Raw genomic sequence first — 21543 nt, 5'->3', positions numbered from 1 at the left:
CACCCAATGGGTGCATAGCGTTGTATGGAGCAGTACGGCACTGTAATGTTCCATACCCGGGAGAAAGATAGGACATGTCCTATCTTGCCCCGGAACACGGCGCCGTTCACCAAGTTTCTCTACGAAGAGGGGCCGGGATGAGAAGCGTGTGCTGAATATAGCCTAAGTTGCACTTCACACCAATAGTTTATTATGGCTGATATACGCCAGGGTCGTATTCACCAAGACTTGTCCTGCACTCCTAGGAACTTAGAATGTAACCGTCATTCTGAGCAAAAAAATAAATAAATAAAAAACCATAATTCTGCTCAAGGTGTTTCTGAGAATCATTCCTCAAAGTATTTTGCCTTGAGGTCCTCATTTAGTACCTTTTTTGGCCCATAGCAACCACGGTTTCCACCTCTCAAAAAAACTACAATCAGCAAAAAGGGGGAACGGGACCTGCCTCCTGTCACCTCATCACAAGCACCTGCTGCTGACCAATGACACCATATCTATCTACCTCATATTTATCTATATCCTATCTTTCTTCCTATCTATGCTCTATCTCCTATCTACCTACCTATCTGTGTATATCATACCTATCTACCTATCCAAGGAAAACTTCAGCACAGCACATGAGGGGGCAGCTTGAAGACTTGGCAGAGTCTCTCCTGCCATTTCCTGCTGTGGAGTGTGAGGTGATGGGGATAGGGGGGTTGTGATCGATGATCTTGTGTCTGTGTGGATTATTTGCTTATATGCAAGTGTAGGGAAAGCTGAGGGAGAGATGAGAATGTAGTTGTTTTGCTACTACATTAGTGAGGGCTTCTACCTGCACATGACTGCTGGAGCACTGAGCCGCGAAGCAATCTGCTGATTGCAGGGAGGAGGATGGGGGCGTGTCTCTAGCTCAGTAGTCTCAGCTCTTCAGTGAAGACGGCGCAATGTGCATAGCAACAGCTATATGAGAGATCACGGACATCTAGGGGAAGTCTGCAGAATACAAGAGGAAGGAGCAAGATTCAGGTAACTAATCCAATTGCAAAAGGGCTTAAAATTACCTGCCCTACAACATATCAAAAGTTTTTTTAAAGTTTTTTTTTTAAATGCTGCTTTCAGTGCAATTCTAAAGAGACAATTCCATGGCTGCTTGGGACTGAAGGAAAAGTGAGAAGGGCCTATTTATATTTGGTGGTTCTTCAGCTGAACCCATGTTTCTTCCTGTACAGAAGAACACTGAAGAGAAGATACAATAAGAGTCCAAATTTGCTCTTTTGCTTCAACTTTTTTGGCGTCTTCAAGACCGCTACGATGAAAGCTGAACCAGGAGCATTTACTGCTTAAAATCCTGTGTTGGCACTTCACTAAAAATAAGTGGGGTTTGGGTTGTAGTTTGGGTACTCCGTAAATAAAAGGTTCGCCGTCACTGTGCTAGGAAACAGTTTTCAGAATTCTAAATAGAATGTTCATCCGTTAGTCTTGGCATACAAAGCGGTTACTTCCTAACATTTACCATATGTCTCCTTAATGTTGGTGTGGTGGGTTTTGTAGTGCCCAGAGGGGGACTTGGTGTTATGGTTCAAGGGCTCGCTGGAGCTTCCCTGAGCCCATACAAACCTCTTGGGGTGATGCAAGTCTGTAATGACCAACTCAGACACGGTTTATACACGGAATAAACTGGAATCTTTATTGTCAGACTTGCAAGTGAGGTGTCAAGACGGTTGGTCACAATTCCATTTTTCACAATCTTCAGCAGTTTTAAAATTGGCTATGGGGGCATAACTTGTTGTGGTTTTTATAGTGGGTTGCTACTGGAAACGGGTACAGTCCAATCTCATATAACACTGCCATGGATGGGCTCACTGTGGGAAATAATTTTAGGACATTCGTACTCATGGAGGTTACTAGCACGGTTCCCTATCGCAGGGTGTCCAGTGATAAATGTATGTTTCTTAGGTGTATGGCACTCATGCTGGCTGAACCATTAGAGGCGCTGAGTGGAGCATAAGAGCCCTGTACAACGCTCTCTTTTTTGGTATATGAGGTTACAGAAAAAGCAACATTTTTAGATGAACATGTTTTTGTTTCTAATGTCATATCCAGCTTGTGCTACTATGAAAAGCAAAGTCTTTACTTAATATGCTAGGTTTCCAGAATAAATGCCATAAATGTAGGCCTAATTTTTTTGCCTGGAAATATGACAAGGCTCAGGGTTTAAAGAGTACTTTGTGCATTTTGTGGTTTTCTTTGTTCTCTTTGTGTTCTCTTTGTTGACTTTCCTACCACTGGCTGCAGGCCTGTATAGTCAAGATAAAATGGACCAGCTCCACAAACATATGAAATGATAAAAATTTCCTTTAAATGTATGTTCTACTCCTGATCTACGGATATAGGCCAGTGGTGAACAACTTGCTCTCCTCGGTGTCTGGTGCTGGTTGTATGTGGCGGCATCAGCACCCACAGCAGAACTGTGCTAGGAGCAGGAAAGGACTTGGGAGCAGACAAGTACTTGCCACTCCTGGAACCTCTCCTGGGCCTGTTCTGGCTTCTGACACTGGTTGTACATGTCGGACACAGAGCGGAGCGGCAGAAGAGGACACGGCAGCAATGAGAACTTCTTGGCTGTACTCACCACTATCCACCTCCTGCATTAATGATCACTTCCATCACTTATGTTACATCAGTTATAAAAACGTACATTGGACTCAGACTGTCAGCAGGGTACCGACCAGGGCTGTAAAGTCTACCTGCAAAAAATGTGTGCATTCTCTGGCAGCAAACAACGGTCTTAGTGCTGCCAGTGAGCATGTTACACATACACTGAAATTACAACTCACTTAATGAACAATCTCATGCAGTGTGTCATAAATTAAAACTTACCAGGTCAAAAAGTTATACTTGTGACTAAGAATTTATTGATGTGATTTGCCAAGTCTAATGTTTCCTAAAACTTGACAGTTTCTAGGATAGCTTTTTAAAATGAGTTTTGGCAAAGGCTTAACAAAAACATTTGCATTTCACTTGTGTTATAAATATATCATAACTCGCTCCAATATGAGTTACACACTCCAAGAGGCATAACTGTAAGCTAAAGAAACACTGACATCAACAATTTATACATTACTTATTTTAAAGGTGATAGAATATTTTTTTCGGGTAGATATATCACAAACTGTCTGCAACACAATTCTGTCAAAATTTGCGCTAAAATGTCCTGAAATGCGTTCATTATGGATTTTCTACACTTTTCCAACAACTATAACAACAAGGGCGTGACCTCTAGAGACAGATACATCTTTTTGTTGACCCTAAAAAGATAAATAAATCTGCCCCAAGATATTTTATTTTATAGGCAAATTTTGGCTATAATGCTTTGAATTGTTTTGCTTTGAATTGCTTTCTTATAAAAATACAAAGAATTAGCAAACTTCAAAATATGTATTCTACTCTCTAACATTTCTGATAGGTCTGTTTCATATTAACAGTTTATAAATGTGTTTTTATTTTATTTACTAAATAATTAACCATTTTCAAGATATGCAGGAAACGTTCCCAAATCACTTTCTACAGTTTCTGCAGTTGTCAATGAGCTTTTAAAAGACCTATATTATTAAAGTCCATATACACCACATTAATGTGACATTAATCAGAGCTCATCTTTCATCTGAAAGCTGAGCTCCTATTTGCCATAAGCAACTAGAACAGTTTTGCTCTTGGACTCCTTTGATAAATATCCCGCATTGTGTGGTACAATTGGTTGAATGGCAACTATTAAAAGATTACCCCAGTTGGAGTTGATAAAGGTGGTGAAATTAGTGGAGCTCAATTTTTGGGGCATGGACAGCCAAAGCTACCCCAAATTTATCGTTATGCATGTGCCACTTAATAACTTTGTTGCATTGTACATCAGTGAATTTTAATTGAACATTAATAGTCTGCTCACTGTTTTTCATACATAAATATTTTATAGGAATTGGCATCCCTGATGTCTCTACCAGCTAAATTGACTACTCAGATCTATGTTCAGATAAGAAAGTCAGAAACTGATTGACAGATCAGGTTTTCAATAAGTGCAAGGACATGGGTGGAGGAACCCAGTCAGAGGAACAAACACAGACATCTTGCTCAAAGTCACAGTAGAATTGAAACAATTGTTTTAGTTACTTGGGATGAGATTATCTTGCTAATTGACCACATAAAAAGAAATTGATTGTAAATTTAGATTCTAATTTACAGCAGTCCATATAGTCAGAGCAGCTCTTTAAATTTACAGGATGATCCAAAACTTTTTTGATTCAAGTTTTTTTCACTTCAAGTTAATTTTAGAAGGAATGAGGCCATGGATAACAAGTATAAGACTATAATATCTTCAGTCAGACAAAAGTTTTTAATGACAGACTAGATAATGGGATGTACCGTATGTCTATATATATATATAACTTAAATAAAATCCACTTTTTAAAGAGGTGAATGAAAAAAAGAAACATGAAAGACTATTAGTAAAAAACTAAATCCTAGTTTTAAGACCATCAAAATAATTCCATGAGAACCATTGTAAAGAATTCATTGGGAGTAATTTTTTATGCAGAATAGGTACTGGGACAAGACCAAGAAATCTTGAGGTGTAAAAATATATTAATGTAAAACAGAGATACACAAACCTCATTTTGAAGCTCATCATTGCTCTTTGAAGAGGCCAGCATCTCAAATATAGTGCTGCACAAATCTTCGACTGTGGGACCTCCAATCGAATTTTGCAACCTCACGTATTTTTCAACTGCATCATATAACAAAGAGCCATCATCTTCACCGCTGCCGACATTTTGTTTGGATCTAGAGGGGTCTACAGTACAGGCTTTGAGGCCATTTTGAATTTTAAATAAGTCTAAGCTGATGTTTTCATTGGTCTCAAATTCGCCACTTAATGGTATATTTTCAGTCTCTTCTAGTTCATACATTTCTAGAGAGAATTTTACATTTCTCCCAAACGGCACCGTTTCTTCAACAGGGTCTTCCTGAAACATCAGTGAAAGTTTCTTAAGCTCTTTATCGGTCAAAAATGACACAATTTTATTGGTGGCATCACAAGCCTCTGTGGCGCACGTTGATGAAAAGGGGCCAAACATCTGTTTGATAGCTTTGGTTGCTTCTTGATTGACACAGTCCTTATCATAGAAAGTCCTAAAAAGGAAGACGGCTCCACTTTCAATTGCTTCTTGTCCATAGTCTGTTCCAACTGTAAGAAAACAAAGCAATGGGTTTGGCATAACGCATGTGTTTGATTTAAACTGCCTCTAAATAAATGTGTGCTATCTCCCCTGTAATAGCTTAAACCTTTCACTCCAAATCATAAGCACTACAATAAAAATGACAACCTGGGAGAATTACAACCCCCACAGTCACCCTTATGTAAATATTTAAGTCTGAATTATTGAACCAAAGATCAGTAGATTGAAAATTCACTTGCGGCAGAACAATCAAGTGAGGCTCTCCTTTACTCTGACTAGCCAGGTGAAAAATTACCAAGTAGAATTCACAGCACATCATGAATTTCAAAGAATTCGTCTTTAACAAAAAGTAATTTACCGATCTGTTTTGCAGCCTGTAATATTTCTTTTAGGCCCTCGTTTATTGCTTCATGCTCCTTGTCCACAATGCCAGTGACAAATTGAGTTATTTTCTTCCAAGTAAGGTCAGACTCCAAAACTTGTTCACGCAACTTTGATCTTTTGTTCTGGAAAATTAATGCAGTATGGTCAAATATACCTGAAACTACAGATCTAAATGTTGAAATTATTGAAGGCAGAAGTGATCCTCCAAAAAGTGATTAGTGCTTGTTAGCAAAGACAAAGATATTTTCTTCTTTTAAATTCAAGTCCAAAATAAATACCGTAGTCAAAAAATAACTTAAAGGACCAAGGACTCTTTAGAGAAAATATGGTTTAGTTAAAAGGGGTATTCCCACAAGATTCTTACATTTACAGAGGATAAAAAAAATAACACATCCCCAGTTCAGACTGTAAATCTTCTGACTATGGTGGTCAGATACCTTAAGCTTCTCTTGCATTGGAGGGGGGAGGGGTAGAAGGCAGGCAGCACACTGCAGACATACGCATTTTATAGTTCATAAGCACAGCGTGGAGAGGAGCCATCAGAAGCACACAAACAAGATAAGCTCTGTATCCGAGGGTGGTGAGTGACATAGCAGTGCTTATTTTGTGTCTAATTGATTCGGTGAGTCAGCAGATTTGAGTGTGTCATTGTGTCTTATATCCATCTCATGACTCTTTTTCTATGTGTCAGATACTAGTAGAATGTTCAGAAGGTAAATAAAAGTGTATAACACAGAATCTCATAGCACAGAGCAATCAGCACTACCGCTGAATTTTACACTGATCTTCAGTACCAAAAACAACAATAAAACTGACTAAAATTGCAAAGTAAGGGGTTAAAAATTATCTTTATTGTGTAAACATCACTAGGGGATACAAATATGAGAACATGCTTTCATGGGCGAGCCCCTTTAAATGGAACCTGTTGCATACAATATGCAGTCTGATCTGCACAAAGTAGGAGGGGCTGAGCAGCTTTATATTGTCACCAATATAAGCCCCTAGGACTCATTCGGACAACAAGTTAACAAAGAGGGATTTAATAGAATGACAGCAAGCAAATATCTAGAAAACTGAGGAATTGATACACAAATGGATTGGAAAATTGCACAACTTTTCGTTATACAAACAATTATACTAATTTTCAAGGCTTCATACATATTATGTCATCACAGCCCAGACCCGAACACCCAGGATCGAAAAACTCCAATCCCTGATGTTTAACCCCTTACACGATGTGGTCAAGCATTAGTGTAAGTAAGTACCCGGTGGATCGGATCGTTCTGGTAAGCTTACTGTGGAATCCGATCCATCCTGTGGCAGCCCAGGGGTCGAGCATGTGCCCAAGGCTACCGGCTCCTCTTCAAGCAGGGTTAAGCCTCCTGGCAGGATCCAGCTGTAACTAACTGAGTTGCTTAGATTGTACAACGCCCCCCACCCACACAGAATTTATGATTAATTCACAGCTTCTACACTTGAAAACTGGTGTACAAACAGTGATAAATATCCCCAAATGGTTTGTACCACACTCAACATGGACCAGAAGATGCAAAAAAAAATAATAAATTGGGTATTAAGTATGCCCCAATCACAAAAAATAAATAAAAATTCAGCTGCGGCAAACCCAGATCCTCTCTTTTTTAAACACAATTCAAATGCATGTGACCAGACCCAAATGCAAAACTTGAAGGGATCTCTGGACCATGCAAATTTGAAATGGACATGCTGCAGAAATTCGGTCCTTAATCCCCATATTTTTAGACAAACTGCATAGTAATAAATACTCCTCCTCTTTTGGAGCTTCATTGCGAGCTGTGAAGGATCATTCTACAAATTCTGCTAGGAACAGCAACTGGATCAAAAACATTGGGGGTGTATCAGTATTTTTACATCTACAAACTGCACTTTGTGAGAATGCTGGCTCAACACTTTTAACCGCAATTTACCACAATATATAAAGAATTGGACTATCATGAGTCACTGTGAATGTTTAGCATTTTGCGTCCTTGATAAAACATTTTACCATCAAGTCTTTCGAGTCTCCCCTGTAATCATCTTGTCTAGTGACATTTGAAAAGGAACGCAGTGCTCCTGTGAGACGAGGTAAAACCATCTCTTTCTTATTCAGTGATCCATAGGATGAAAAATAAGATTTAGCTCCAAGTTCTAAGACCTAAAATGAAACAGAGGAAAATGTTTGTTAATAAGTTAGGGGAAAAAAACAGATAAAAAAAAACAAGCATAAAACTCATGTTATCAAATTTTTTTTGTATTTTTCTCCAACAAGCTTGTTTTTACAAGCTGTACCTTTCAATGGCTTCATTCTGTGGTACATATATCTTACAGTTTATCTTTATTAACACCTTCTACACAAAATTCAAAACAAACAAAGCAAGTTATGTACAAACATGAAGTAGGCAGGAGTATTAAAACTACAGGATTAATAAAGGTAATCATTACCATCAAAATCAAGCATGATAAACCAAGGACACTTACTCATGGATCAAGGCACTATGCCTGTGGTGATCGTTCAAATTTCTTATGCACTTCCTCCTTTTTTTTAGCTTAACTTTTAAAAATTCACAGGCCATTACATTCTAAAAGAGCACTTTCCCGCTCACCAATGCAGAGATTAAAGGCAGTTCAAGGAGGAAGGTGAGACTGAGATAAGCTGCTGCAGTGTAACAGTTTGTGAAGCCAGAGCCCAGTGGGCCTCTGTAACACGCCCATAGCCTTTCAAGGGTATTAGCGTAATTTTATTTATAGTCACAGTGCCTGGGTCTAAGTGTTGGAGTAAGTGTCCTTGGTTCATCATGCTTTACAGTCAATTTAGATACACAAAAGCAAATTGCAATAACCTGTGTATCCCCACAAATTGCATAGTGACAGAAAGTTGATTGATTCGCATTGCCCATAAAATATATATACACTCCTGGTCAACCCTTATAAACAATCCTGAGTGCTTAATCTTTGTTAAGCCATAATTTACATGATCCTGTAAAGAATAGTGGACCTGCACCGATTTAGTTTCCCAGATTGGTCACAGCTTATAGAGAATCTGTCACCAGATTTTCACTAATACAGATAGTGACAGGTTCCTATAGAGCCCTATTGACTGACACCCTTTTTTTAGCTAAAAATGGTTTCCCTGACATCCGCATAAATTAATCTTATGTTATATAACCTGGCATCAGAAAAAGCTTCTGGTGCTTGCTCAGCCAGCCCCTCCCTCTACTCCTACTCATGTCCCATTCTTCTGAGCATATCATGTGACCAGGCTGACATAATTAAAGATCCTTTAATCTGGTAGCATTAGCAAACCGTACATCATGCATATATCTGATCACATAAAATCAGAGCAGCCTCCATCAACTTCTACGTTTCCCATCGTCCATGGATGCATGCTGTGTTTTCATGTGATCAGATACATACATGAGGTAGATGTTGCAGATGTAACATAATGTCTTTCTGGTCCCATGACTGAGTGCCCAATGATGTAACAGAGCTCTCCATACAGCAGAATGTCATAGCAGGTCAAACAGGGACAAGGAGGCAGGCAATGCAAGTAAAACTTAATATGATGGATTCAATTAGTGTGCATGACTCAAATCAGGTGAGTTCCATGCGAGATTACAAACTTATTTTTGTAACATTGCAACCATGGAAAGGAACCATTTAGGACACGGTCACTTGTACCGATAGCGCTGCGTTTACAAACACTGCTAAAGCGTACAAGCCGGGCCTCTGTGGTGCGTTTTTCTGGAGACACAAGCGGTCAGTAACCAGATTCCGGTGTCTTGCGTTGTTTTAAATATAGCTTTTAATGAAGTCTTTATTTTGGGTGGGTAAATTTACATGACAGGTTCCTTGAACATTGTTACAGTGTAAGCGCTGCGGTTTGTCCAGCAGACAGTGATTCTTTGCATCATATTACTTTATGACGCATGGACTCCAATGCACTGTGCTGTGCTTGGTCCATGGGATCTCACCAGCACACAGGTTTTATTCCACAGAACCAGCAAGTTGGTGTGCAGGGGTGTGGGGGAAGGGCAAAGGGCTTTTAACCCATTTACACAGGCATATGAGTTGTCCATAACAAACACCCATCAACAATATAGAAAGTTGGAATCTTCTTTAAATCTATTATCTATATAATATTCTTTAAATGTAATCAATTGTGTGCTACAAAAGGTCTTTAGGTGAGAACGCAGATATATATATACGGACCAGTAAGTATATTTATCACGAGCCGACACTTGCTTTTAAAACATAAAACCATTTCCAGAGATCAGCTGACATAGAAACACAATTATAATGTAAATCATTGAAGAGCTTGGTTTTTTAGCTGACAATGAGAAAAAGTTTGCCTGTAGTAAAAACTGGACTTTTTGGCAACTGAGGCAGTGATGATGCATGCGTTGTCAACATTGAGAAGAGGGGAAATGAAAGGTTAGTGACAGAGTGAAGGGTGGTAAAATTGGATTTCAGTTTTGTCATATTAAGTTGCTGGCAGCTGGATTTAATCCAGCACGAACAGAGGAAAGACTGAAATATGAGCCATGACCTGTAAAGGTGAACAAAAGAAAAAATGGGAAATGTTGTGATTTTTTGTTACATGCATAAAAAGACACAGATAAAAGAAAAATGCAGATACTCCTGAAGTCCAGCCAAAAATAGACTGCCAAACTTATATTTCTAAAAATACAAGCAAAGGCATATGTCAAGTGCCAACCTCTCCTTCTGAAAAAGTATATCATTATGGCTCCATTCATAGAGCTGCTTTATGAAAAACCTGCAAGACTTATATCCTGAATAATTCTCATAACATATACTATAAAGACACACTATGAACATATAAATAAACAGCTCGTGTTTTCAGATGTACCATTAAAAGGAAGGTGTCTATTATGCCTCAATTTAATATAGAAAAAGATATTATAAATGCAATCTCCAATGCATGCATTTATGGCGTATAAATCTGAACTGATTTGAAATCTATTTCTTTTTTAGCTCGTGACTGAAGATTCAGTTGATCGGTCCCATTCTGATTTTAATAAAGAGCTTCCTGTGTACGTCCAACTCACCCTATAACAGACATACACACACAGAATGAATATATTAAAACAAGTTGCTGTGATCAAATGAAACCATATATGCGTTAATTTAAAGGGCACCTACCACCCTGATTCTACCTATAAAGGTAGAAGGGGTGGTAGGTGGATGGATGGGACGTGAGGATAGCCCTTTTTTGGCCTAATCCTCACGTCCCGGGTGTCTTTTAGAAAACTTTATTGCATGTATATGCTAATTTTTTTATGCGGCTACTCCACGCCCCAGTAGCCACGTTACTCCGCCTACCAGGTAATCTTCGGCGCGCAGTAGCCCTCGTCCGGGTCCCCTGCGTTCTGCGCATGCGCAGAACTTCGGCTGCATGGCCGCGGCTCCGGAACTGCTGCGCATGCGCAGTAGCCGGGGGACTCGGACGAGGGCGCACAGCTACCATGAGCTGCGCGCCGAAGATTACCTGGTAGGCGGAGTAACGTGGCTACTGGGGCGTGGAGTAGCTGTGACTAGTAGCCTCATGTCCGGCTACTCCATGCCCCAGTAGCCGCATAAAAAATTAGCATATACATGCAATAAAGTTTTCTAAAAGACACCCGGGACGTGAGGATTAGCCCAAAAAAGGGCTAATCCTCACATCCCATCCATCCACCTACCACCCATTCTACCTTTATAGGTAGAATCGGGGTGGTAGGTTCCCTTTAATAATGATATACGTGAGTGATAATATAAGAGTAGGAAAGTTTATTGGGGAAAACTACAAGTGCAAGGTAGTCTAGCACGCTGTTGGACTACCACTATGATGCAAGATGACATACAGCAGGCCATGGAGATATACAGGTTATGTATGGCATCTTCTTGCACAGAAGTTGAAGTGCTGGCCTATTGCCCACAAACCAGTTTGATGCGTGCAACTCATCATCAACTCGCTTCATGTGCTTGCTATAATGTTCGGCCCGAATATTCATAAACAGAAACTGAACTGACATGCTGAGGTCGGTTCTGGTAAAGAGCGTTTGGGCCGGAAGGACTTATTCACACACACGGCAATGGTTTTCCAAAAATCTGTGTACGCACCATGTGAAAAGGCCACCGACCGCACTATATGCTGTACTACTGATAAAAGCATCTATAAGTACTACTTGGAGCACATTTATCATTGTATTTCTGCTGCCTCTTTTCAAAGTAATCTGAAGTCAGCACACTTGTGTGTTCCCATGTATCACAGGTTGAGATACATAAGAACATGGGGGAATTTTTTTTGCAACTTTCTAGGAGCATGTTTAGACGCAAGTATGGGTCCGTACTTCAACTTGCAACTAAAAAGTCTTTAAATTCCACCATGATGGCCCCACCTGGAGGATGAGCCCTTGACCTCTGACGGGACACGCAGAGAGAGGTTAAGAGGTCCGTCCCCTGCATCGATCTCTAGTGTCTGCCAAATAACAACACCAAGAAAGGAAGCAAGGAGGTTTAATAGCATGTTAAATCACATACCAAAAAAAACTTCAGCGCACAATAAAAGTATTACAGCATCTAGTGGAGGAAAAATTTCGCCCGCCACGGTGGACTAAAGGAAAGCCAAATCGGCCCCCACCTGGAGATGTACCAGATGATAAGGGATTTTTTAGGGAGGAATTACAGCTTGTAGAATTTTCTTGTAGAACTACAGCTTGTAGAATCTCTGGTAGATTATAAGTCCACCCGATAGCAGCCCAAGGTTGAGTGGGCTTTTAGATTCGAGGGAACTTCTAACTTTTATTAGGTATAACAGTCTTTGATGGTTAGTCTGATCCAGCAAGCAATTTCTTGCCTCTATTCTCGCCTTAAAACTAGAGGAATAAAGTTTGAGTCTGTACGCCAACTCCTAGTTATCTGTAGGTAGTGAAGGACTTTTCTTCTGACATCTAAGGGGTTTGTCAGGCTCCAGGGGCAGTGGACCCACTGGACCACCTTGGACGATGACGTAAGCCGACGTCTGGGACCGGAATCTAAGTAACACCTGGTTTTTACCAGTGCCTGCCACGGCGACACACATGTGTGACTTTGTCTACGGTGGCAGCCAAGGCGAGGTACAACGACGTCAGGCAGATGGGTCAGGGACAAGCAGGAGGTCGAAACAGGCAGCATAGGATCAACATCGGGAACAAAGCAGGAGGTCAGGATAGGCGGAAAAGGATCAAAGTCAAATACAGAACCGGGTTCACAACGTGAAGTCAATACACAGGCAGGTCCACTAGCTTTCTCAATGGCATAGAGCACGAAGATCCGGCAGGGAATGCTGGGAGAGGCCGGCTTTTACCCATGGAATGGCCAGCACCAATCAGCGGTGCGGTGCGCTGCCCCTTTAAATCTTTTCAAGCCAAGCGCCCTAGGAGTCAGGGACGCGCACACACAGCCGCGTGAGCCGGAACAGGAATGGGGACAGGTGGGTGGCACTGGCGGGGCACGAGAGAGCCTGTGACAGAAATCTCTGCATATCATGGTCCAGGATATTGTCCTCGGGCTCCCAAAATCTCTCCTCAGGCCCAATATGGGACGCCAGCTGCACATTCTCGCCCGACCCTGGGCTTCGCCCGGTTTGGCTTCTACTGGGTGCAGCTGGCGTCCCATATTGGAGTTTTATATGCACATTTTTATCGCTCTTTTGTGAGTATGTTTTTAACCTAAATAAATCCTGAGTGTTAAACTGTACTACGCTATCTGTGGGTGAATTTCTTCCAGCGATCTACCGCAACATATGTTGCATACGGAGAAGGTCACAAGAAAAACGCAGGAGTGTTGGTCTGAATAGCGGTATATTCTTATGGGAGGATTCAGGAATTTGTGCTGGAGGAGTGTGAACTGCTCTATTTTGTGAGTGACATATTGGAAGAGAAAGACACACGGAAGCAAGGGAATCGGGAGCGCCGGTCAGAACTTATTTTCTATGTTTTACAAATTGGGTTTACTGGATCAACTCTTGACCGTTTGTTGCTGCGTGAGAGAGGTGTGCAGCACATAGCTGTTATTGCTGTATTTTTTGCTTGTCAACTGGAGAGAAGCTAGGAGGAAGCCTATGTTTCTTGTCGGCCTGGAGCTTGGTTCGATGAAAAGGCTACTCTGTATCAGGCAGAGTGAGGCTGAGGCAAAAGGTAGATTTTAATCTTGAGACTTCTATATCCACTCAAGGCCAGATAAGGGGATTGGCATCCTTCTTGGCGAGTGCCAAAGAATCTCTGTATTGCATGTAGTCCTACTGGGTGTGGCCATTAAAGAACCGCAGACAAGGATTAATTTGTAGACCCAATGTAGCCAAGGAAGGGCAGACTCTTCAGCTGGAACTGGCTCTTACTAAGTTTGGCATAGTGGCGATTGGCTCTTAGACTACGGAGGACTTGACGCGCGTGGGACTGATGGAATTCAAGGTCCGCAAAAAACACCAGTATATCATCTAGATAAACCACAACACAGGTGTATAGCAAGTCTCTGAAGATGTCGTTGACGAACTCCTAAAAGATGGCTGTGCGTTACAAAGCCCGAACTGCATAACCAGGTACTTAAAATGGCGAGTGTTAAAGGCAGTCTTCCACTTGTCAACCTTGCGGATACGAATGTTATAGGTCCAGTTTCGAGAAGACCCTGCACCACGTAGGCGGTTAAACAGCTCAGTGATCAATGGCAAAGGATAGCAGTTCTTAACGGCGACTTTGTTAAGACCATGGTAGTAGATACAAGGGCAGAGTGACCCATCCTTCTTGGTCACAAATAAGAAGCCAGAGAAGAGGATTTACGTATAAACCCCCTCTGCAGGTGCTCTTTTATATAGCCCGAAAATTGCTGTAGTTTCTGGCAGTGAGAGAGGGTACAACCGACCCCGAGGCGGAGACGTACCCGGCAGCAGATCAACAGGGTAGTCGTAGAGCCGGTGCAGAGGCAAAGTCTCTGCTTGCTCCTTTGAAAAAATGTCAGCAAAGTCCTGATATCAAGCTGGAAGACCCTCCAGAGGCCTGTAAATCACCGAGGAGACCAAGACTGGATGAGGAACCACCATGCAGCGACACTGCAGGGCGAACAGGATAAGCCCCAATGAAAAGTTCTGGACCGGCACAGTACAGACAGAATTCCTCCTGACATCATCTGGAGCGTACCTGAGGAGAAAGTCAGGCTCTGTCCACATGCATTGGTTCTTCTGCAGAAGTCATGGCTGGAGGCTGAAAGGCCTTTGGAAGCCGGGAGCCAAGTAATGCAAACGTCGGCGCCGGACTAGCACTTAATAGAGATGCTGTTCCTCAGAGCGCTTCGTAAACCGGATATCGATCCATTCACTCAGAGTAGACGGCCAGTCACGTGCAGACAGAGCATCATTAATTTGTCCCGAAAGTCTCTTTTTAAAGGTCGCAGTAAGGGCTGCACCGGTACGGTGGGCAACGGCAGTGTGAATGTAGCCTTACATTTTCATAATTTTTGAAGTGTCTGGATAATTTATTTTGATGTCACGCGGCTTACAAATCAAATATCGATTTTCCATATTTTCTGCATGGACTATTTTGGGGATAATTATTGTTTTTAATGAAATTTTAAATATTTAGCATTAAAAAACCTCCATAATCAACCCATTTTCAAATCTGCACCCCTCAAACTATCAGAAACACCAAAAAATAAATTAGTAAATACTAAAAATAGTAACAATCGGCGCCCCCAAAGACGGTGCAGGGGGGTGGGGGCGAAGGACCCTCGGAAGGCCGTTTAAATTATGCAATTGCACTAACCTCGGCATTTAACGGGTTAAACACCTGCGATTGGCCGCGGGTGTTACTAGGGGATGCTAGTAACAGCGGTGCATCAGCTTAGGGGGCGCTGAGCACTAAGGGGTTAAATTACTGATTAATTACCAAATTGTGAATGAGGCCTTAGGGCAGTGATGGCAAACCTTTTAGAGACTGAGTGCCCAAACTACAACAAAGACCCGCTTATGTATCGCAAAGTGCCAACACAGAAATTTAATTTGTGATTTATACTCCCTTCTCTGTCACAGTTTTCATTGATACCAGCACCTGAGGACACCAATAAAGCAGAACATAGTCCCAGGTACAGCTGTCACTTTAAAATAGCTCTGTGCACAGCAAGTCCTGGGCTGTCTGGGACTGGAGGAAGCTACCTGGAGTCATCTCTGGTGATGGCCTGAGTGCCCACAGAAAGGGCTCTGAGTGCCACCTCTGGCACCAGTGCCATAGGTTAGCCATCACTGCCTTAGGGTGTTCATGCAGAATGTAACCAAACATTGACTTAAGATGAAGATGCACTGTTTTAGCCATTCAGATTACACTTTTTGCATTACAGGCTTTTTCATGTGCTTTTTCAAGACAACGCCACTTTTTTGTCTAAAATGCCTAATAATATGTGGTGCAATACATTTTAGACATTCTTTGGTACAAATTACAACATAATTCAGTAACAAACTCTTTGATTAATCTGCCCCACTGGGCAAAGCTTATCAATGAGTTTTACATTAGACCAGTGTAGTTGCAAGTCCGACCGTCTAATAATAGTTGATCTAGTTCACTGAGCCCATCTGATAAATATTTACAAAAAGCTCACCAGGACTCCCCACCCCACAGCATATATAGTACTTTTTAGATGTCTTTATACATGTTTCACATTCAAGGGAACAGAGCCACCATTCTTCTGAAAAAGACTATTCCTCTGTTCCAGTCATGGAGGCAGGGAGCTTTATTATGCAGTCATGCTACCTCACCCCCTCACTGACGCCAACACCGCCCCCTCACTGGCCATTTAGAAGGAAAGCTGATTTCTATTCACACAGCCAGCTCCCTCTCTGTGCCCACCTTCCTGAGGCAGTGGTTAACAATATAGCAGAGCAGTACAGCTCACTTTCTCCTTACGCCTCCAACAGGAATTTCTTCAGCCTAGTTAGCAGTGTCACCAAGGGGAATAGCTTTTTCACTGAAAAAAGATTTTGACGGTTTAACTAATAGCTCCTTAGATAGATTGCACTAGATTCACTGACAGTGGAGTTATTTTTCTTAAGAATTAAAACGTAGCTTTTATTTCACATATATAAAAAGTAAAGGACAAAACTGTGATTGTGAACATATAACATAAATGTGATTGCTATGTTAGTTCTTCCTTAGTAGGTGCAAAGACTGTATTTGCTATTGAATCCTACTCTGATTGTTGCATCTATTACTGCAACTTTACTAACAGCAACTCTAAAATGTTTTATACAGCATTGTGGTGGTTTGGATACAGTGTTTACCTCACCACTCAGTGTTTTGGCAGTGTGACTAGAGCGGTACTCAGTTTGACCTGCTGCTTTTATATATCGATATGCTTTTTTGGAGTGACTAGATGGTATTGCTTTCTACCTCTGGCTGGCTACCACTGTGCTCAAGTTGCTAGCGAAGGTTGGCTTAGGTACTTTATGCTAATTTTTATATAGCCTTTCTGCAATTAGACAACATCAGTCTTATCTGATGCTTATCTGGTAGTGCCATTCACACATACACTCCTATCTGAATATACTGAAGTCTCGATCTATAGAAGCTATGGTCTAATCTAATGACTGCCATTCATACTGAATTGACCCTAGGACCCAACGCGTTTCGTTTTTGCCAGAACTCATCAGGGGTCTTTTTGGAAAGGCACGAAAATCTAGGGTATAAATTGTGCAAACGAATGTGCTGTGTGCATGCCCGGCATGTTGCTAGCCGCGGCGCGCCACGTCTGTCCTCCTTTTAACTCAGATCTTAGGCTCGTCACCGCCGGCGAGCCTCCCCGAGTGGCCAATGAACTGGCAGCGCGTCATCCATGACGCTTTGTTTGAGTCAGGCTGGCTTAACCAACCAGCGCGTAGTGGGTGGCGCCAGTGTGGAGATAGGACTGCCCCCTGACTATTGCGTACTGTACTACTGACAGAAGGTATGTATTTTAATATGCTGTTTCGGATCGGGATCAGGTATGTGTTTAATATGTTGTTTGCGATGGAGGTTAGCAATCGCAAACAGGTTAGTGGTACCTGTACCTTGCGATAGGGGTTAGCGGTATCTGTGTAATCAGGTGTGACTCTGTGCAAGGTTTCAACCTTGGCGGGCCTGCTGTGTTAAGCAGATTTTCACATATCACATCTATCGAATGATGCCTTCTATCGCAACATGTACAGGATACAGGTTTCTCCCTTCCACGCTCAGCGGGATCAGGGGACGATCTGATCTACCTCAAACGCTGGTTCTGTATATCTAGTCAGTATACTACAAGTATTCTCGGTGAGTAAGATTGGATGTCTCGGTACGGACCATCAGCGTATATGAGGCACTGGTCCTACTGGGCTTGCCCTGATCAAGGTGCCCACCATAGTCAATGGAGGGTTTAAAGGAAACCTACCACTTGGGATAGGGCTTATAAGCTGGACATGCCGTGCACCAGCTCAGGGTGAGTTGGTGCCGGCGCTCATCTCCGTTATGTTTTTAAACAGTTTTAAAGTGTTTTAACAGTTTATTAATGTTTATATCCTTACTGGCTTTCCCGCACCGGGGTCCGCGCTCGGCGCACCATGCGCACGACCGTGCGTGCATCTGAATAGGAAGTGGTAGCGCGCATGGTGCGCCGAGCGCGGACCCCGGTGCGGGATAAGCCCTATCCCAAGTGGTAGGTTTCCTTTAAGCCGCTCACAGTCCGTTCTGTTATACTATTAAAACTGGTCGCCCTGTGCCAGCTCGATTTATTATAGACAGCATAAAGTATAGGCATGTCAATTGTTTAGAATGTTATAGCCAACCTGTATCAGCCTGCCCGTCGGCTACTAATTGGGACTTTGAGTTAGATCTGAGGTCTATTTTTTTGCTTGAAATAGCACTGCTTCCAGTGCTTTTGTTGCAGGAACAGACTGGCAGTTTTATGAATGTTGCTCAAATATGCTTAGAGGTATTTAGAGTGTATCCATGGTGCTCTCACGTGATCTTAGCAAGCACTTGATGGGATAGCAATATCTGCTTATGTCCTATAGGACATACGACATTGGGGAATCCGCTGTGACAGCATATGTGGTGACCAGAGCAATCCTTTCCAGATGGATAAGGAGTTCTGGAGGGGGGAATTTTGATGCCCAGGGTAAAGGCGTTACCCCTAATATCATTCAATAAAGCTTGCATAGGATATGAAATCATTGATTCCATGTGGTTTTATAGAGTTTATTTTAAAGGTCCACTGGGCTTCTTTCCTGAGGATCATTCTGTCCCAGTCTCCCCCTCTTACAGATGGTCTTACCACCTATATGCCTCTGTTGCTCTGATGGTATTGCTCCATATGCTTCGCTATCGGGGTATCCTTGTTGTCCTTGATGTCCAGCATATGTTCCTGGACCCTTTTTCTAAGTTGACGGAAAGTCTTCCCCACACAATCTTTGGGAAATGTGCAAGTGGCTAAATAGACCATGTTATATGTTCACAATCACAGTTTTGTCCTTTACTTTTTATATATGTGAAATAGAAGGGGTATAGCTTGACTGTATACTGCAGCACTCCATCCCCATGACTAGAACAGAGGCCATCAATAAAAGTCAAGAATGCTGCCTCTAATACCATGGATAGAGGCATCAATGGAACATGTATAACAGACATCTCAATGTTACTATGTATGCTTTGTGGGGAGGTTACCTGGCGACAGGTTCTAACTACAGCTGACACCCCATTATAACACCAAGTGAGCTCTGATCGCGGGTGTTTAACCTGTTAAATGCCGCGGTTGTTAATTGCCTTCTGGAGGTCTCTCCCTCACGATCTCCCTCCAATCAGGACACTAAAATCTTGTCTGTGAGTTAAAGGGCATTTGTCATCAGAAGGCCTTATTCTGGCTCCCCCTGTATCCAAATAGAGAATATTGTACACATTGCCAAAAAGTTTTTATAGTAAAACTGACTTTTTCTGGAAAAAAGATAATTTCGATCAAAGTTTACCTTTGTGTATGCAGAGCTCTTTCGTAGTCCCATGGGAATGGTCAGTGAGGAGTTTTCTTCCCAGCCACGGGAAACAGCTCTGTCATGCATCAATTTAAAATAAAAACGTGCATGTTCCCCACATCGCCTACCCCTGTTGCTTTCCCCATAAGGATGTCATCCATTTCTACCCCACTCCTCACTGGCCACTCCCATAGGACTAGGGACACAGATCTGCATACGAAAAGGTAAACTTTGATATAGCTTATCTTTTTCTCAAAAAAGCCAGTTTTTCTATAAATACTCTTTGGCAATTTGTACACTATTCTCTATGGGGACATGGGGTATCCAGAAAGAGGGTTTGCTTTAAATCACAAGTAGGCCACAGTGCAGAAGACAGTAATGTTTGATGCAAGGAATTGCTGCTTCCCAATGCTGACATTAATCAGGATTACAGCAGAGAAGGGACTTCTTGTACCATATATCACTATTTGCACAGAGGCCTGCCAGTGCACAGCTGATTTACAAACTGACAACCATGTATTTCAGCTCCAACTCCTGGCAAAACCTTCAAAAGCGGTAGGTACTGTACTTGTTTTATGTATTTTGCAATATGTAATGCCTTTTTATGTGCACAGAGCTCAAAAAAAGAATCAAAATGTCTAAAAGAAAGAATGTTTTTAGATGCCCATGGCAAACAATTACAGCTCCCCTTTAAAATATTCATGAGCACTGGTAAAATGAAAGCTGAGCTGTAATTGGTTGCCATGGGCAACTAAGGACATTCTTACTTTTAGACATTTTGATAAATCTGCCCCACTATTTTTGAGCTCTGTGCACATGAAAAGGCATTACATATAGCACAATACATAAAAGAAGTACAGTACCTACTGATTTGAAGGTCATCACAGAAAGCTTTAGAGGGACTGTCCACTGCTGTCACAAGCTCTGATATAGTGACAGCTGTAATAGCGGCCATGTTGGTTGTCAACCAGCTCTTCCAGGAGTATGTGACCAAAGACAATTACTGTAAACCTTACCAGATGTTCTCATTGTTTTAGGTGCATTTCGGGTGAACATGAAAACATGTGCATTTTTATTCCCGTATCATTTCCCCAACTTTGGTCGGTTTTACTTCACAGAATGTACAAATTACAAGTTGTCATACACTACCAGGCTTTCTTAAGGAGAGACTAAGCTAGACGTCAGGTACAGAGGTGAAGGATGTATTCAGACGTGCACATCGCAGATCACATACGTTTATTGCGGTCTCTGAATACACAATACACGCAATTTGGTCGGGCCCCAAACACATGGCACCGCTACGTTCACTTACCTGGGGAGACACTACTTCCGAGTGCTAGAGGACCTTCGATGACGTCATGAACACGCGACCTGACTCTCGTGTGGGAGGAGCGTAACTAGCTAGCGCTAGAGAGGGCTGCTGTGTCTTTGGTGCTGGGCGAACGTAACGAGTGCACCGTGCAGCAGGTGTGGGTGCAGGCTGTATGAAGTAGAGGCGATATGGGGCAGCAGGTTGTGTGAGAAGCAGGGGGCACGGGGGTGGAAGTTGTATGAAAGGGAAAGGTTTTGTGTAAAAAGGGGTGAAACGGAAATGCAGGTTGTGTGAAGAGGGAGGCGAGTGCAGGGATGCATGTTGTGTGTAGAGGAGGGGGACACAGGGATGAAGGTTGTTTTATCCTTTGCTTGAAGGGCATTTTTTGGAAGTTTTGTTGTATTATTGACAAAAGCAATTTTTACAATTGTGGCATGTGCAAATCAAACTGAAAATTTCTAAATTGCATTAAAGGGGTTTTCCCATGCAAAAAAGTTGTGCCCTATCCATGGTATGGGGTCTAACTTGCTGATCGATGCGGGTGTCAGTGATGAGACAACCACGGATCACGAGAACGAGGTGTCCGATAGGGTCCCAGGTACCTCCGCCAGTCCTCTTGT

General features: G+C 42.1%; 1 protein-coding gene across 2 annotated transcripts in view; it reads right to left on the bottom strand.

Moving 5' to 3' along the window:
- ASCC3 (activating signal cointegrator 1 complex subunit 3) overlaps positions 1 to 21080 on the bottom strand; it is a 498380-nt gene extending 477300 nt beyond the window's left edge. The window contains exons 1-4 of one of the 2 annotated variants that reach the window (XM_072141894.1): positions 20924 to 21080; positions 7618 to 7767; positions 5569 to 5716; positions 4644 to 5218 (exon numbers count right to left, since the gene is read on the bottom strand). In XM_072141894.1, the coding sequence (XP_071997995.1) occupies positions 4644 to 5218; positions 5569 to 5716; positions 7618 to 7707 (813 nt within the window). In that variant the 5' untranslated portion in view covers positions 7708 to 7767; positions 20924 to 21080. Of the gene's footprint in view, positions 1 to 4643; positions 5219 to 5568; positions 5717 to 7617; positions 7768 to 20760; positions 20879 to 20923 lie in introns of those variants that run through there. The other variant, XM_072141895.1, reaches the window with a different exon arrangement.
- Positions 21081 to 21543: the final 463 nt, after the last annotated feature.

This window comes from Engystomops pustulosus, chromosome 3, assembly GCF_040894005.1.
Source record: "Engystomops pustulosus chromosome 3, aEngPut4.maternal, whole genome shotgun sequence".
Classification (NCBI taxonomy): Eukaryota; Metazoa; Chordata; class Amphibia; order Anura; family Leptodactylidae; genus Engystomops; species Engystomops pustulosus.
Note: the sequence above shows the minus strand (reverse complement) of the source record. Positions and strands in the feature narration are given on the sequence as shown.